Here is a 19,656-nt window from a genome sequence, read left to right as displayed (position 1 = left end):
TGAGCACAGGTTGCCTGATTCCATAATTTTTATTCTGTTCCAAGCTATTTTCTCAAAATATTCTTCCTTGTTTTTAAGAAACACTGTTACAAAGTGTATCCATTGACATGAGTTATCTGAAATCACTCTTTGTACAGGTTTGCTTACCTGTTTTTAAGGGATCATATATTGTGCTTTGTGTCAATGTGTGCTCTTTGGTTTTGTTGAATTAGTTTTTCAATGAAAAACCAGAGCTAAGTGTGACTTATCTATTCTGACAGAGTCTCACAATAGACTTTTCAAGGATATTTTATGTGTACCCTACAGTTAAGGACTCACTTAAGACTGAAGCAGTACTGGAAGTGTGATAGATTTTATTTCAGGTATATAATGGTAACCTAGTGTGCCGGATCTTGGAAAGGTGGCACTAACCTCTATGTAACAATGCTTACAATTATTTCATAATTTCATAAAACAAGGAATGTTTTATTTTGAGGTGTGCCCTTGTTTTTATTATATATGACTTTCAAAGTGAAATCACTTGGACCTGAATAATAACTTATTTTTTTGCTTCACAAATTTCTACCCCCATCATTTCCTAATGAAAACAATTAGTTTTTTGAGTAAGAGTGATAGTTTTTGATAGGCTTGCTAGAAGATTTTTACACAGGCATTTGTAATAAAGATTAAATTTGAAGTTGACATTTCTGAATAACATCTTAGATTATTTTTATCCTATATTTTATTTTAATAAATCTTTTTTATGACTGGTCGCATGTATGTATATATATGTATATATATATATATATATTTGGTGAAAAAGAAATTTTTATAAATAAGTAGTCAGATTTGGATTCTTTTTTTTTCTTTTTGGTTTCCTTTTTTATGGCTTTATAACAGGTTACCCTTCTGTAAAGCTTATGTAGTATTTTGTGCTTTTGACTGACATCTAGTGGTACTTTTAAAAACAAAAAATAGATTTAGATGGCATCAAAATATGTAAGCATGAGGCTTAGAGCAAATTAGCAGTGCATTCAACTATTAATGGCAAAATCAAGATAAAAACTTGGTCTTTAGATTTTAAATTAGGGTTTTTCACTTTTGTGTTGTATGTAGGCCCCTTTGACATTATGGTGATACCTATAGATCCCTTTTTGGTATAATGTTATTTTATTTCTTTTAAGTTGAAGTTTATTTTTATTGTTTTTGATAAGGATTTATAATCTTATTGTTATTCACAATATGAGTTCTAATGAATAGAAAGTTATTTTAGGGTTTTTTTTATTTGCTTGTATTTGAAAATCTCATAACTAAAATGATCTTTCACAGCTTACTGCTTGTTACTGTGGAAATGTTTTTCCCTGTGGGAAAGCAATGAGAGAAACAAGGGTGAAGAGGCCCTGAAGAACATTTGAGGGACTGTGGTTTAGAGTTCCATCTGTAGCATTGTAAAATGCACCATGCCTTCTTTCCTAATCAGGGTGAACATCTACCTTATGAATATTATGATATGAACGACAGAGGCAAAAGTCATTTCCATATGGGAAGGCTATGAGGGTAACTGTATTACCAGGTAACTTGCAGGGAGGATGCTTCCTTTTGATTGATTCTTTCCAGATGCTGTTTCCCACTCTCTTTTATTCCCAACATTTGCTTTTCAGGAGCATTTCCTTGAGGTGAACCTCTGGGCAGCCCAGACATGGAGAGCAGGTCAGAGGTGAGGAGTGACTCTTTCAGGATCCAGAGTTACATCCCTGTGGAGAGTCAGCAGCATTTCTGTCATACCAGGGATGGAGTCCATGGTCCATCTGGAATCAGCTCCTCATGCTTTTCTCATCCTGGAGTATTTCAGTGGAAAGTTTCTCAGTGTTTCTTTATTTCTGATATCACCACTTGCAAATTGTGGCTCTCTTGGACTATTTTGTCTTTTACTTCCTGATCCAGACTTTGCAGAAGTAGCTGTTTTTCTTCTGACAAGAACTGGTGCTTTTTCTCAGTTTGAAACATAGCAGACTGTCATAGCTTGACTTTCCAATTTGAATGTTTCCTAAAGCTGATTTGCCAAATTCATTTGCTGATTGAGAATTTCTTGAGACCAGTAGTCCTCATTGTCTCTTGCTTCCTTTTCCAGTTTTTGTAGTTGTAGTTGTTCTTTCACATATTCAGATACAACCACACTTAGAGAGTCTGGTCTTCCACCTCCCAGCATGCCTTGCTCTTTTTGTCACATTCCAGGTACATTTGAAATTTCTGCTTCTTTCTATTTCAAATATTCCGTGTTGCTCGCAGCTCCTCCAGGCACTAACAAGAGATCATTTCCAAGGGAAGGACTTTGTGCTTCTTGGGTTCTGGGATTAACTAGAAGGCCCCTCTAAGGGTTAGTCCTCCTCCCCACAGAACAAGATCTCTTCTTTTCCGTGCTTGTCACAGGTGATCAGTCCCTGATGCTCTTCAGTAAGTGGGTCTGAGCATCTCTTCAGTGAGAGCCAGATTCTGCAGCCTCAGTGATTGCCTTGCTCTTTGGGCAGGTTATTGGGAGGCGGGCTTCTTCCAGCAGCCAAGACCACACTCTTTGCAGAAGGACTGGCCACAATTAGCAGCCACTGGGTCTCTGAAATAGCCCAGACAGATGAGACTGGTGACTTCCACTTTGTGGCTGGTCCTTCAAGATCAGTCAGTTCAGTAAGGTTACTATAGCTCTTTCCTCTGAGTCGGAAAACAAGATTGTAGCCCTAAACTGTTGGGTTCTTTTATAGGGTTCCCAAATATGCAGTTTGTAGGTTTGTGGCCTTCAGGCTGTCGGTTCTACATTTCTGTGTTTTCTTTCTTGCTTTAAAAAATATGTCTTATCACATGGCCATAAGAATATGATTGATTTCCTACACTTAGTACATATAGATGAGTCTATTATTTTCAGCACATCACACTTTGGCCTTTCTCTAGATTAAGAAATAATCATTTTTTGGGGGCAGCTAGATGGTACAGTGGATAGAGCATTGGTCCTGGAGTCAAAAGGACCTGAGTTCAAAACTGGCCTCAGACACATAATAATTACTTAGCTGTGTGGCCTCGAGCAAGTCACTTAACCCCTTTGCCTTGCCAAAAACCAAAAGAAATACTCAATGTTTTATACTGGAATCAATCAATGTGAACTAAGAATATTTTTAAATATTCTTATAAATGTATAAAGTTAGTCTTTTTTTTTTGGAAACACAGGAAGATTTATTTAGAGTAAAGTAAGCATAACCAACTACAACCAAAATTATTTTTTCCAATTATGAAGTGAATATTCTTTAATAAAATATTTATTAACATCTTTGGTTTTTAATATAATCACCAATTGAAGCTATATCTCAGTTCCCTTTGTCAAACAGAGAACTATCCTTTATAATGAAGAAAATAGAAAGGGAGTGGGGGAAACTGTTCAGTAAAACTAACCAACACTTCACTACTAAAGTTATAATAATAAAATAATAAAGGGAAAAGGAAAATAAATTTATATTGATCATTGTGAAGGAATCAAGATATTCCTTGATGCCCAAAGGGCATACCCTTTGATCCAGCAATACCACTACTGGGTCTATACCCTGAAGAGATGTTAAAAAGGGGTAAAAATGTCACTTGTACAAAAATATTCAGAGCAGCCCTGTTTGTGGTGGCAAAGAATTGGAAATCAAGTAAATATCCTTCAATTGGGGAATAGCTTAGCAAACTGTGTCATAGAACACTATTGTTCTATTAGAAACCAGGAGGGAGGGGAATTCAGGGAAGCCTGGAGGGATTTGCATGAACTGATGCTGAGTGAGATGAGCAGAACCAGAAAAACATTGTACACCCTAACAGCAGCATGGGGGTGATGATCAACCTTGATGGACTTGCTCATTCCATCAGTACAACAATCAGGGACAATTTGCAGACAGCAATGGAGAATACCATCTGTATCCAGAGAAAGAATCAAGGAGTTTGAAAAAAAGACCAAAGACTATTACCTTTAATTTAGGGACCCCCCCCATTATCTTACTGTGTAATTCTGCTATCTTTTATACTTTATTTATCTTCCTTAAGGATATGATTTCTCTCTCATCACATTCAACTTAGATCAATGTATATCATGGAAACATTGTGAAGACTAACAAGTTACCTTCTGGAGTTGGGGGGAAGGATGATTAGGGGGAAAATTGCAAAACTCAAAATAAATAAAAATAAAATGAGCTGAAGAAAAAAAAACACTGGCTATAAAAGTTGTTTCCCATCTTTCTGCTTTCCTTCTAATCTTGGTTGCATTGGCTTATGCAAAATCTTTTTTACAATCAAATGATCCATTTTGCATTTCATAATGCTCTCTGTCTCTTATAAATTCTTCTCTCCTTAGATCTGACGGGCAAACTATTCCTTGCTCTCCTAATTTGCATATGAATTACTGTTTGTATCTAAATCATGTACCCATTTTGGCCTTTGTATATGGTGTGTATAATGTTATTTTAAAAAATTCATTAATCAAATGCAAAATTTTACTTTGAGGTTAGTAAAAATCAAGGTGTAATGTTTTTCCTGTCAATCTTCACAAACTCCTTAATACCTATCTATGTACCCTTTAAGGGTACATGAATTCCAGGTTACTCTAATTATTGACCCTTTTCCCACTTTACCACACTCCTGTTCTACACAAATTTTTCAATTTCAACCAAATTGATGTCTTCACTGTTCCTGGTCAGCAAGTTCCACTACAAATTCATGTTATTTAATCTCAACTGGGCTTTTGATATGGAACAATAAAACTCATTCTTTTCTTGATTGATTATCTCTCTTTTAGTTTGCTTAATTTCTTCTTCTGAAATCTGATTTTTTAAAATTTAAATTCTTTATAATTTGCTATGTTAATCTGGACATTTAGCATGTTTGTAAATATTCATCTCATTTAAATTGTCATTCTTATTGGTATATAGTTAGTCACAATAGTCTTAAATGTTTGTTGAATGAATAAATGATTAATGCCTAATCAACAGTGAACACTCTGTACTGGATATGATTTTTGATTGACTCAGAGTGAAGTGACTTTATCTTGGGTCATCATCAATATTATTTTTCTTCTCTGGACACATTGAGAACTTTCTGGTTATTGTTTTTAACTATTTTTTTCTTGTGAACTGTCCCCTCCTCTACAGTTCCTTTTTTCTGTAGAGGGAACCACTATCTTCCCAGACACTAATTTGAATGAGATGAGTACAATTCATTTGTTTCCAAGAAGCTTGGTGATTTTTGTTTATTCTCATATCTCACTAATTAAACCATATAGCTTTATTGTTAGGGAGATGAACTATGTTATCACAATATATTAATTCCACAAGTGAAGAAACAACTAGATTTGAGTAAGTGATTTGTTTATGGTCATTGAAACTTGTATTTGGCAGCAGAAAGAATAAAATACCATCTATTAACTGTTGATTTGTTAGCAGATTTTTCATTTTATAGTATTAGAATATTAATTTGCAAAAAACAATTTAAAGTTTTGTTTTAAATAAATTTCTAACCATATCATTTTAAGATATAATTTTTTAATGTTATTTGCAGTATAATCATAGAAATTTGGAAGTAGGCCAACATCCTTATTTAATTGAAGAAACAGAATCATAGAGTTTATTTCTTACTCAGTGGCATGGGTAGGTGGAACCAGGATTCAAATCTATTAATCTCAATGACTATTGGGATTTTAGTGTTTCTTTGAATGTGGAAAAACTAATAAGTCTTAATAATTTTCAATTTTAGACTTTTTTGCCCAAATTCTAAATCTTTAACTGCATAGTAGATGTATCCTAACAAAGAATATTTGTATGTTTGTTAATGAAATTACATGTAATATGCCTGTTTTATAAATGACCTTTTGTTATCCTTGAATTTATGAACATAATTTCAGCCTAAAATCAAATATTTCAAATTTTTTCCAATAGCCAACCACACCACCAAATCATGGAAGACCAGATTCTCCTGTCTATGCTAATCTACAAGAATTGAAAATATCCCAGTCTGCACTCCCCCCTCTTCCTGGCACTCCTGCTATTCAGATTAATGGAGAATGGGAAACTCATAAAGACAGTACAGGACGTAGTTATTACTACAACAGAGGAACACAGGAAAGAACTTGGAAGCCTCCTCGATGGACTCGAGATGCCAACGTAAACAAAGGAGACTGCCAGAACTCAGGAGACCAAGAGGTAGGATGGCTCTAAGAAATGAGGCCAGGACAGTCATCAAAGCATTCTCTTTCCTTTTTTGAAGGAAAGGGAAACGAATAGTTTCCTTTTGGTAGCTATCACATTTGTATAATAGGCAAGTAGTAAAGTGTTCATATCCTCAAGAGTACCAAATATTATTAACCCCTCATCCTTTTATTTGTATTGGTTATTTTCCTCATAATATCTTGTCTAAAGCTAATAGGTGACTTATTGGTATAAGTAGATAATTTAGTAAGTTACTGTCTCATAAAATTAGCTTCGTTCACGTGACTTTTTTTGTAGAGCTCAGTTACTGCCACCTTATAGCACAACCAGCTCTGACTGTTGGGTGAAAACAGCTTGCCCAGTTTTCTAGAATCATGGAAGGTTAATTGTTAAGATCTTACATTTGGGTCTGGAAGAATCCCAGTGTTTATTCTGGGTCAGCCCCCTAATTTTACAGATGAAGAAATTGAGACCCAGACAGGTTAAGTGGTGGTCAGGCAGGTATTAAATTGCAGGGGCAGAGCATCTATTGAAGTCCAAATCCTCCAATTCCAAATCCGGGGTTTTTTCCACTTATATCAGACTATTTTTCTGCCATAAATTTTTTCCTAGCTTTATTTTAAAGTTAATTTTTATTTTTCTCTTGTTTACTCCTAAGATAGTTTATTGTATGAGAGAAAACATTTCCATTATGCTTAATTAGCAATAAATTCATGATGAGCAGATAATTTTTTCAAATTGTTATTCAAAACTAGTTTTCTTATCTGCAAAGTAGAGTTAAACATCATGACTTCTCAGGTTCTAAAGAGATTGCCAGAGGAACTAGTTATAAAATTCTGTACTTCTTCAATAAATTAGACAATTAACTGGTCACCATTTTATTCTTTCAAATATTCAATTACTCATTCCAGTATTTTCTTCCATTCTGAATGAAAATACATAGTATCATCTCTGGGTTCAAATATGTCCTACTTTCTTCACTACTTTGGTGAATGGGTATTCCTTCCATTGATGCAGATTGTAAGGGATGGTCTATGTGAGTTGCTGTGACCCATCTCTCCCCCACGCTCAAAAAAAAAATATCATTACATCAGACCAGTGTTCTGATCATAAGCCTCTGAAGTTATTTAGAGTGGTTCTGTCAACAGATATTGTTGTATCCACATTTGGAACCTTTCCAGCTTGGGGAAGATGTGCCATGGCTTATGTGAAAAATCCAGATCAGCTGGAGAGACAATTTGGGAAGGAGTCTTAGCTTTCTTTCTTTCTTTTTTTTTTTTATTAAAGATTTTATTTGAGTTTTACAATTTTTTCCCCCAATCTTACTTCCCTTCCCCCACCCCTCTACAGAAAGCAATTGGTGAGTCTTTACTTTATTTCCATGTTGTACATTGATCCAAATTGAGTATGATGACAGAGAAATCATATCCTTAAGGAAGAAACAAAAAGTCTTAGAGATAAGATCAAACATTAAGATGTTTTTTTTTCCTAAATTAAAGGGACTAGTCCTTGAACTTTGTTCAAACTCCACAAGCTCTTTCTCTGGATACAGATGGTATTCTCCATTGCAGACAGCCCCAAATTGTCCCTGATTGTTGCACTGATGGAATGAGCAAGTCCATCAAGGTTGATCCTCACCCCCATGTTGCTGTTAGGGTGTACAGTTTTTTCTGGTTTTGCTCATCTCACTCAGCATCCCATACCTCCTGGTTTCTAATAGAATAATAGTATTCCACGACATATATATATATATATATATATATATATATATATACCACAGTTTGCTAAGCCATTCCCCAATTGAAGGACATTTACTTGATTTTCAGTTCTTTGTCACCACAAACAGGGCTGCTATAAATATTTTTGTACAAGTGAGGTTTTTACCCTTTTTCATCATCTTGTCAGGGTATAGACCCAGTAGTGGTATTGCTGGATCAAAGAGTATGCTCATTTTTGTTGCCCTTTGGGCATAGTTCCAAATTTCTCTCCAGAAAGACTGGATGAGTTCACAGCTCCACCAATAGTGTAATAGTGTCCCAGATTTCTCACAACCCTTCCAACAATGATCATTATCCTTTCTGGTCATATTGGCCAGTCTGAGAGGTGTGAGGTGGTACCTCAGAGAAGCTTTAATTTTCATTTCTCTAATAATTAATGATTTAGAGCAGTTTTTCATATGGCTATGGATTGCTTTGATCTCATCTGTGAATTGCCTTTGTATATCCTTTGACTATTTGTCAATTGGGGAAGAATCTTACCTTTCAAATACAGATAATGACTCATTCTATTTCACAGATATTTGCTAGTTTGTTTTAATGTTTATAGTGAGAATGTTTTGGAATTATTTAATCAGAGTGCCGTCCTTAAATAGGATGGCTATATTTATATAATAACTTAGTGGTGCTAAATTTGTCAAAAAGACTTTTGCTAAAAGCTGAACATTTCTTTTTCCTGTCTTCTTTTACATCAATAATTTGCCCACCAATTAGTTTTTCATTCTTAGAATCGTTTTTTGAATTATTTGAATTAGTGAAGCTTCAAATAACATTTGACTCTTATTTGCTTAACAAGTAGCAACTATTAATTCCAAGTGACAGATGGCCCTGAATTTTTTTGAGTATTCTACTCCTCATTATTCTGATTGGTTGTGTTAACAAATACTGTAGCTACAACTATCTATAGATATTAAGAATGTGGAGGGAAAACCAGGACATATTCTAGATAATTTGCATATGTGATCAGGTTGGGTTTTTTCCTATTAATCTTGCAAATCCTGGTTTTTTTTCCTTGACTGTCCTTGTTTTGCAAGGCAGGAAAAATGGCTTTCTTTGAAAAGAGTGGGAAGGGGCGGCTAGGTGGCATAGTAGATAAAGCACCGGCCTTGGAGTCAGGAGTACCTGGGTTCAAATCCAGTCTCAGACACTTAATAATTACCTAGCTGTGTGGCCTTGGGCAAGCCACTTAACCCCATTTGCCTTGCAAAAAACCTAAACAAGAAAAAAAAAAAGAAAAAAGTGGGATATGCTTTCTGATGATTTTATAGATACATGCTCATAAAACCTGAATGAAGGTGATTTTAAAAAAAATTTGAAAAAAAAATCTATGAAACATGAAACTTTTGTACTTTTTGTGCTGGAGGTGGTTTGGCAGGTTTAATTTAAAGTGTTTGTACTGCTTTCTCAAACAATAAAAGCCGCCATTCTCATTTTCCCAATTACACAGTAACTTTCAAAAGGGCATTCTTTGATTGCCGAGACAACACTTGTTGTGGGAGCCATTCCTGTACAAATATAATGGCAAATATTATATTCTGGTTGCTGCCCAAAACATTTCCAGCCATATGTCTTACATGTTTTTCCCTTACATTTAAAACTGAGATAACTGAATAATTGTCTTTCTCTTGTGTTACCCAAGATGGTAGGTGCAGTTTTCATGTAGAAGTCATTTTGACAATTCTTTTTTTTTTTTTTTAAGGTTTTTGCAAGCAAATGGAGTTAAGTGGCTTGCCCAAGGCAAGGTTGTTGTTTTAAAATATTTTTATAACTATATTTCAATATAATTGGTGCCCCTTATAATTTTTTTATATAATTTTTTTTTGCAAGGCAAATGGGGTTAAGTGGCTTGCCCAAGGCCACACAGCTAGGTAATTATTAAGTGTCTGAGGTCGGATTTGAACCCAGGTACTCCTGACTCGAAGGCCAGTGCTTCATCCACTACGCCACCTAGCCGCCCCCTAGAAGTCTTTTTAATATAGTATATGTGTGTATACATGCATATACATATGCTATTTTAATAATATATTCTGTGCTACTTCAGATCTTAATACATACAAATAGGAAATTTTTTCCTCAACTAGGTAGTGTCATGTTAATAAAAAAGATAAATATTTATAGTTGTGGCTTAATTATTATTTTTACATGTGAGGTGATTCATTTTTCGTATTCCTTTTTTTCTTCTCAGAGATCTTTATAGAGCCTTTTTATATTTTCAATAAGATCATCTTAACTAAAAGTAGGACAGGGACTTACTTAGATTTTTAAACTTTACAATTAGAGGAGCTGTTATTTAAGATCTCTCTGGTGTTACAAAATTTGTCAGTTTTGTAGAATTTTATTGGACATTCTGTGGTTTTTTTCCTGTAAAAAACCGTTTTGACCTGAGATCCTCTGTTACCTTGAAAAGTTTTTAACCTAAATTTATTTATTTATTCTTAATTTTTACAAATTTTTTATGCATTACTAAAATATTGTTTAAGAATAAACATAATACCCACCCAAGAAAATATAGACCACATAAGCAATAAAGTAAAGGGGAGAGAAAAAATGAAAATTTAAAAATAATAATAATATAATTGTAGGTATGGCCAGGTGGCGCAGTGGACAGAGCATTGGCCCTGAAGTCAGGAGCACCCAAGCCCAAATCCGATCCCAGACACCCAACAATCACCCAGCTGTGTGACCTCATGCTAGGCATCCCAACCCCATTGCCCTACAAAAGCCAAAAAAAGAAGAAAAAAGACCCCAAATAAAATAAAATAGTAATAATAATGGTAGGTGCGACTGGGTGGCAGACAGATTACTGGCCCTTGAGCCAGGAGCACCCAGGTCCAAATCCGGCCTCAGACACCCCAAAATCACCCAGCCATGCAGCCCCAGGCAGGCCACCCAGTCCCATTTGCCCTGCAACCCCCCCCCCCCGAAAATAATAATAATAAAAAAAATGTGCTTCACTCTGTTCCAATACCACCAGCTCTGTCGTGGGTGGATTACATTCTTTATGATAAGTCCATCACAAAAGTTACTTCCATATTTTTCCACTGTTGCCATTGCTGATGGCAACTCCCTCCATTTATACTTCTCTACTACCATGAACTATATTTTCTCTCTCCTTTCACTCTGATTCTGCTGTAGGGTGGCTGAGTGGTGCAGCAGACAAATCCCTGGCCCTGGGACCAAGAGGCCCCGAACCCACATACCACCCCTTACCCAGCCTCCACCCGGCCCTATGGTCCCAGACAGGCCATCCAATCCCAGCCCCTTGTAAGAAGTAAAAAAGAAAATGTGTTATATCTGACCACCCTCCCCCTGTGGTCCATCCTCTCCTCCATCACTCACATTCCCCCACTTCCTCCTGTCCCCCTTCTCTCCTTCTTACTACAGATGTCTATACCCCATTGACTATATATATGCTGTTTCCTCTCCTAGCCACCTCTGATGAGAGCAAAGATTCCCTCATTCCCCCTTGCCTCCCCCCTTCCATATCGTTGCAGTAGCTCATTGTAATAAAGAAAAGTCTTATTATATGAAATATCTTAGTCTATTCTTCCTCTCCTTTTTCTTTCTCCCATTTCATTTCCATTTTAATCTATTGACTCCATTTTTACACCACAATATATCTTCAGATTCAGTTTTCTCCTGTGTTTCATCTATAAAAGCTTCTTCTACCTGCTCTATTAAATGAGAAGGTTCATATGAGTATTATCAGTATCATTTTTCTATACAGGAAAACATCTAGTTCATTATCATTAAGTCCCTCATATTTTCCTCTTCTCCACTATGCTTCACCTGAGTCCTGTATTTGAAGATCAAACCTTCTGTTCAGCTCTGGCCATTCCAACAGGAACATTTGAAATTCCCCTGGTTCATTGAAAGTCCATCTTTTTCCCTGGAAGAGGACATTCAGTTTTGCTGGGTAGTTGATTCTTGGTTGCACTCTAAGCTCCTTTACCTTCAGGAATATTATATTCCAAGCCTTACAAGTTTTTAATGTAGTTGCTGCTAAGTCCTGTGTGATCCTGACTGCAGCTCAATGATATTTGAATTGTGTCCTTCTGGCTGCTTGTAATATTTTCTCTTTGACTTGGGAGTTCTGGAACTTGGCTATAATATTCCTGGGGTTGTTTTATTTTATTTTATTTTATTTTTTTTGATCTCTTTCTCAGGGAGATCAGTGGATTCTCTGGATTTCTATTTTGCCCTCTGCTTCTAGGATATCAGGGCAATTCTCTTGTAATAATTCTTTGAAAATGATGTCAAGGCTTTTTTCCTGGTTATGACTTTCAGGTATTCCAATAATTTTTAAAGTATCTTTCCTAAATCGGTTTTCCATATCTGTTGTTTTTTTTTTCAGTGAGATGTTTCACATTTTCTTCTAATTTTTCATTCTTTTGGTTTTGAAGTATTGCGTCCCGATTTCTCATAAAATCAGCAATCTCCCTGAGTTCTATTCTATGTCTGAAGGATTTGTTTTCCTCAGAGAGCTTTCTTATCTCCTTTTCCATCTGGTCACTTCTGCTTTTTAAAGTATTCTTCTCCTCAATAACTTTTTGAACTGTTTTGTCCATTTGACCTAAGCTTGTTTTTAGAATGCTATTTTCTTCAGCATTTTTTTGGATCTCCTTGACTGTTGGCTTCATTTTCATGTTTTTCCTGCATCTCTCATTTCTTTTCCCAATTTTTTCCTTTATCTCTCTCACTTGATTTTTCAAAATCTTTTTTGAGCTCTGTCATGGCCTGAGCCCAATTCTGTTTTTCTTGGAGTCTTTAGATGCAGGAGCTTGTGCTTCCTCATCTTCAGATTGAGTGTTTTGATCCTTCTTGGGATCATAGGCAAAGTATGGTGTTCCTCTTTTTTCCTCTGCTTACTCATTTCCCCAGCCTGTGCCTGGTGTTGGGGTGCTTCCTGAGATTTTGGGACACTCCCACAAGGGTCTCAATGTGTGAGGCTCTGTCCTTCCTCCTGGTCTGTGAATGACCACAAGCACACCCCTCTGCCACAAGGCTGAGGTGGGGGGGGGCTGCTGTTCTATGGGGTGGCCTAGACTGGGATCAGGATCTGAATGTGGTCAGAGCCCCAGAGTCCTGTTCCAGAGACAGAGGACAGAGCTCAACAGTCTTTCTTCACTCCCCTCCCTTGGCTCAGCTCATGCCCTGGGGCCTCCTCCTTACCAGCTCCATCTGCTTCTGTTTCTTGGATCTGGGCTGCCATCCCTGCTTGCTGTGTGCCCTGAGGGCTGTGCTTCACATGCTCACTGTTCCCCCAAGTTTTGCCTAGTGCTCCCCAGGGCGTAGTTCAGGAAACTTCCCTGCTGCTGTGAGCCAGGCTCCCAGCACCCTGGGGCTGCCTCCAGGAGGCTGAAGTTCCTTTGCTCTGGTGGGCCACCCCCCTGGTGGGCCACCCCTCCGACCCTGTGGAGCCGAGCCTTTCTGCTCTTTTCCAGGTTACCTTGGGTTGGAGAATTGCCTCACTGGATCCCTCTGTGGGTTCAGTCTCTCAAAAATGTAGTTAGAGTCCTTAATTCATAAATTTTGCTCCAGAGCAACTAAGAGAGGGTCCTCTCTTGTAGCCATCTTGACACAGCCCCACTTAACCTAAATTTAAAAAGACTTATATTTTTTCCTATTTTTCAATTTTTTATTTTTGTCAATTCAATTTAGTCAATTATGAATTTTTACTCAGCCAATTTTATTTTATTTTTTTATTTAAAGATTTTATTTATTTTGAGTTTTACAGTTTTTCCCCTAATCTTACTTCCCGTCTCCCACCCCCACATGGGGCAATTTGCTTCCATGGTTTACATTGATCCAAATCGAATGTGATGAGAGAGAAATCATATCCTTAAGGAGGAAACATAAAATATAAAAGATAGCAAGGTTAGACAATATGATATCAGTTTTTTTTTTTTTCTAAATTAAAGGCAATAGTCCTTGGTCTTTGTTCAAACTCCACAGTTCTTTCTCTGGGTATAGATGATATTCTCCATTGCAGACAGTCCCAAATTGTCCTTGATTGTTGCCTTGATGGAATGAGCGAGTCCATCAAGGTTGATCATCACCCCCATGTTGCTGTTAGGGTGTTCAGTACAGTGTTTTTCTGGTTCTGCTCATCTCACTCAGCATATGTTCATGCAAATCCCTCCAGGCCTTCCTGAATTCCCTTCCCTCCTGGTTTCTAATAGAACAACAGTGTTCTGTGACATACATATACCACAGTTTACTATGCCACTCCCCAATTGAAGGACATTTACTTGATTTCCAATTCTTTGCCACCACAAACAGGACTGCTCTGAATATTTTTGTACAAGTGATATTTTCACCCTTTTTCATCATCTGTTCAGGGTAAAGACCCAATAGTGGTATTGCTGGATCAGAAGGTATGCACATTTTTGTGGCCCTTTGGGTGTAGTTCTAAATTTCTCTCCAGAAAGGTTGAATGAGTTCACAGCTCCACCCACAATGTATTAGTGTCACAGATTTCCCACAACCCTTCCAACAATGATCATTGTCCTTTCTGGTCGTATTGACCAGTCTGAGAAGTGTAAGGTGGTACCTCAGAGATGCTTTAATTTGCATTTCTCTAATAAGTAATGATTTGGATCTGTTTTTTCATATGGTTATGGATCCCTTTGATTTCCTCATCTGTAAATTGCCTTTGCATATCCTTTGACCATTTGTCAATTGGGGAATGGCTTTTTTTTTTTAATTTGACTTGGTTCTCTGTTTATTTTAGAAATGAGTTCTTTGTCAGAAACAATAGTTGTAAAGATTGTTTCCCTGTTTATTATGTTTCTTTTAATCTTGGTTACAGTGGTTTTGTCTGTGCAAAACTTTTTAATTTAATGTAATCAAAATCATCTAGTTTGTTTTTAGTGATGTTCTCCAACTCTTCCTTAGTCATTAACTGCTTCCCTTTCTAGAGATCTGACAAGTAAACTACTCCTTGATCTTTTAGTTTGCTTATAATATTGTTTTTTATGTCTAAATCCTGAATCCATTTGGATCTTATCTTGGTATAGGGTATGAGGTATTGGTCTAATCTAATTTTCTTCCATACTAATTTCCAATTTTCCCAACAGTTTCTAATTGAAGAGAGTTTTTATCCCAATAGTTGGACTCTTTGGGTATATCAAACAACAAATTACTATAATCATTTCCTGCTATTGCACCTAGTCTATTCCATTGGTCCAGCACTCTATTTCTTAGCCAATACTAGACAATTTTGATGACTGATGCTTTATAATATAATTTTAGATCTGGTAGGGCCAAGCCACCTTCTTTTGTATTTTTTTTATTGAATCCCTGGAAATTCTTGACTTTTTATTTCTCCATATAAATTTACTTACCATTTTTTTCTAACATTAATTTTTTGGAATTTTGATTGGTAGGGCACTAAATAGGTAGGTTTGGTAGAATTGTCATTTTTATATTAGCTCAACCTATCTATGACCAGTTGATGTTTGCCCAGTTATTTAAATCTGATTTTGTTTGTGTGAGAAGTGTTTTGTAATTGTTTTCAAAAAGTTTCTGAGTCTGCCTTGGCAAATAGACTCCCAGGGATTTTATATTGTCTGAGGTTACTTTGAATGGGATTTCTCTAACTCTTCCGGCTGTCTTGCTAGACATATATAGAAAAGTTTTGTGGTTTTTTTTAGGTTTTTTTGCAAGGCAAATGGGGTTAAGTGGCTTGCCCAAGGCCACACAGCTAGGTAATTAAGTGTCTGAGACCGGAATTGCACCCAGGTACTCCTGACTCCAGGGCGGGTGCTTTATCCACTGCACCACCTAGCCACCCCATATATAGAAAAGTTAAGGATTTGTGAGGTTTATTTTATATCCTGCAACTCTGCTAAATATTTACAGTAGTTTTTTGGATGATTTCTTGGGATTCTCTAGGTATACCCTCATGTCATCTGCAAAGAGTGAGAGTTTTGTCTCTTCCTTCCCAATTCTAATTCCTTCAATTCCTTTTTCTTCTCTTATTACTGAAGCTAACATTTCTAATATGGTATTGAATAGTAGTGGTGATAATGGGCATCCTGGTTTCACCCCTGATCTTATTGGGAATGCCTCTAGCCTCTCCGCATGAATATAATGCTTGTTGATGGTTTCAGATAGATAAGGAACAGTCTATTTATTCCTACACTCTCTAGGGTTTTTAGTAGGAATGGATGCTGTATTTTGTCAAAAGCTTTTTCAACATCTATTGATATAATCATATAATTTCTGATAGGTTTGTTATTGATATAATTAATTATACTAGCAGTTCTTCTAATATTGAACCAACCCTTCATTCCTTGGATAAAGCCTACTTGGTTATAATGTATTATCCTAGTTATACCTTGTTGTAATTGTTTTGCTAAGATTTTATTTAAGATTTTTGCATCTATATTCATCAGGGAGATAGGTCTATCATTTTCTTTTTCTGTTTTAACTCTTCCTGGTTTAGGTATCAGCGCCATATTGGTTTCATAGAAAGAGTTAGGCGGAGTTCTGTCTTCTTCTATTTTTCCAAATTGTTTTATATGGAATTGGAACCAATTGTTCCTTAAATGTTTGGTAAAATTCAATTGTGAATCCATCAGGCCCTGGGGATTTTTTCTTAGAGAGTTCAATGATGGCTTGTTGAATTTCTTTTTCTGAGATAGGTTTGTTTAGGTATTTATATTTAATCTCTTCTTCATTTAATCTGAGCAATTTATATTTTTGTAAATATTTGTCCATTTCACTTAGATTGTCAAATTTCTTGACCTAGAGTTGGGCAAAATAATTATGAATTATTACTTAAATTTCTTCCTCATTGTTGGTAAGTTCACCTTTTTCATTTTTTTTTTAGGTTTTTTTGCAAGGCTTGCCCAAGGCCACCCAGCTAGGTAATTATTAAGTGTCTGAGACCGGATTTGAACCCAGGTACTCCTGACTCTAGGGCCAGTGCTCTATTCACTGTGCTACCTAGCCTCCCCCATAATATTTTTTTATTCACTTTTTTTCCCCTAGCAATTTAGTTTTCTTCTTTATTTTTTTAATCAAATTGACCAGAGGTTTATCAATTTTATTGTTTTTTTCATAAAACCAACTCTTGGTTTTATTTATTAATTCAATAGTTTTTTTTGCTTTTGCTTTTATTTCTCCTTTAATTTTTAGATTTTCTAATTTGGTATTTAATTGGGGCTTTTTTTGTTTTTTCTCTAATTTTTTCAGTTGCATATTTAGCTCATTGATTCCCTCTTTCTTTAATTCATTCATGTAAGCATTTAAAGATATAATATATCCCCTGACAGCCACTTTGAGTGAATCCCATAGGTTTCATTTTTGTCATTATCAAGGATAAAATTATTAATTCTTACTATAATTTGTTGTTTGATCCACTCATTCTTGAAATGAGGTTATTCAGGGGCGGCTAGGTGTCGCAGTGGATAGAGCACTGTCCCTGGAATCAGGAGTAGCTGAGTTCAAATCCGGCCTCAGACACTTAATAATTACCTAGCCTGTATGGCCTTGGGGAAGCCACTTAACCCCATTGCCTTTTAAAAACTGAAACAATAACAATTTTAAAAAATGAGGTTATTCAGTTTCCAATTAGTTTTGGGTCTATATTTCCCTGGCACAATATTGCATATGATTTTTGTTGCATTATGATCTGAGAAAGATATATTCACTATTTCTGTTTTTCTGCAATTGATTATTAGATTTTTATGCCCCAGTACATGGTCGATTTTTATATAAGTGTCATGTATTGCAGAAAAAAAGTATATTTCTTTCTATCCCCATTTAGTTTCTTTCATAAGTCTTATCACATCTAGGTTTTTCTAACAATCTATTTACCCCTTGACTTCCTTATTATTTATTTTGATTTGTTTTATCTAAATCTGAGAGAGGGAGGTTGAAATCTCCCACTAGTAGAGTTTTGCTGTCTATGTCTTCCTGTAGCTCGTTCAACTTCTCTAAGAATTTGGATGCTATCCCATTGGATGCATACACATTCAGTATTGAAATCACTTTACTGTCTCTAGTACCTTTTAGGAGGATATAGTTTCCTTCCTTATCTCTTTTAAAGCTATTTTTGCAGCTGTTTTGTCTGAGATAAGGATTGCTACCCCTGCTTTTTTCACTTTGACTGCAGCAAAATATATTTTGCTCCAAACTTTTACCTTTACTCTATATATATCTCTCTCTGCTTCATGTGAGTTTCTTCTATGCAGCATATTGTAGGATTCTGGTTTTTAATCTGCTCTGCTATTTAATTAGGTTTTACCGGAGAGCTATTCCCATTCACATTCAAAGTTATATTTACTAACTCTTCATTGCCCTCCATGCTATCTTCCCTCCCTCTGTTTATATTTTCCCGCTTTATCCATATTCCCCAGTATTTTTATTCTGAATACCACCACATGTGTGTTTGCCTTCCTATATCCACCCTCCTCCTCTTTCCCCTTTCCCTTTTTCCCATTTCTCTTCCCTTGCTTCTGTTAGTTCCCCCTTTTCCCCCTCCCTGTCTCCACCCCCCCTCTGCTTTTCCCCTTTTAATACTTGAAAGGTAAGATGTTTTTTAAGTTAACTGAGTATATGTGTAAGTTAACTTTAAAGCCAAATCTGATGAGAGGAAGATTCAGGTGTTTCTCATCTCCTCCCTTCTTTCCCTCTATTACCATAGGTCTTTTGTACCTATTAATGTAATGAGATTTACCCCATTCAGTCCCCTTCCTCCTCCCATCTCCTTCCTGTCCCCCCTTTTAAGGAGGAAGTGTTTTTATATCATTCTATCTGTGTCATAGAAAATCCTTAATATCCATCACTTCTAGCGAAGTATATTCTATCCGATAGAGTTGTAATTCTTGAGAGTTTTAGAGTCTTTCTCCCAAGTAGGGTTATAGCCAGTTTCATCCCACTGGATAGCAGTCTCATGTCTAGGTCATGAATGTCCATTACTTCTGGCTAAGTATGTTCTCTTTGACAGAGTTCCACTTCTCAAGAGTTATGAGAATCTTTTTCCCATGCTGGGATAAAGCCAGTTTCATCTTATTGGATAGCAGTTTTTTTTTCTTTACCCCCCCCTTTTACCTCTTTATGTGTCTCTCAGACCTCGTGTTTGATGTCCAGATTTTCTATTTAGCTCTGGTTTTTTTCCTCAGGAATTGTCAGAAGTCTTCCATTTTGTAAAATGCCCATCCTTTCCCCTGAAAGAGAAGGCTCAGCTTTGCTAGATAGTGGATTCTTGGCTGCATTCCAAGCTCCCTTGCTCTTTAGAATATCTCCTTCCTGGCCCTTTGATCCCTTAATGTTGATGCAGCCAGGTCCTGCATAATCCTTACTGTGGCTCCTTGGTATTTAAAGTGTTTCTTTTTGGCTGCTTGCAGGAGTTTCTCTTTTATCTGATAGTTCTGGAATTTGACCATAACATTCCTTGGTGTTTTCATTTTCGGATCTCTTTCTGGAGGGGATCGATGTATTCTTTCAATAACTATTTTGCCCTCTGGTTCCATGATATCAGGGAAATTTTCCTTTGCTAAATCCTGTAGTATTGTCTAGGCTTTTTTTTTCTCTTCAGTGTTTTCAGGAAGTCCTGTAATTCTCAGGTTGTCCCTTCTCAATCTCTTCCTGAGATCAGTGGTTTTGTTGATGAGATAGTTTACATTTTCTATTTTTTCTAATTTTTGGTTTTTTTTTTAACAGGCTCTTGCTGT

At 36.3% G+C, this 19,656-nt stretch overlaps 1 protein-coding gene across 2 annotated transcripts in view; it reads left to right on the top strand.

The window, feature by feature from the left end:
- Window positions 1–19,656, top strand: part of ARHGAP12 (Rho GTPase activating protein 12) — a 131,407-nt gene that overhangs the window by 63,094 nt on the left and 48,657 nt on the right. For both annotated transcript variants that reach the window (XM_074193106.1, XM_074193105.1), the window contains exon 3: window positions 5,928–6,191. In XM_074193106.1, the coding sequence (XP_074049207.1) occupies window positions 5,928–6,191 (264 nt within the window). The remainder of the gene's footprint in view (window positions 1–5,927; window positions 6,192–19,656) is intronic.

This window comes from Macrotis lagotis, chromosome 7 (genome assembly GCF_037893015.1).
Source record: "Macrotis lagotis isolate mMagLag1 chromosome 7, bilby.v1.9.chrom.fasta, whole genome shotgun sequence".
Classification (NCBI taxonomy): domain Eukaryota; kingdom Metazoa; phylum Chordata; class Mammalia; order Peramelemorphia; family Peramelidae; genus Macrotis; species Macrotis lagotis.
This window is presented reverse-complemented; position numbering and strand designations above follow the sequence as displayed.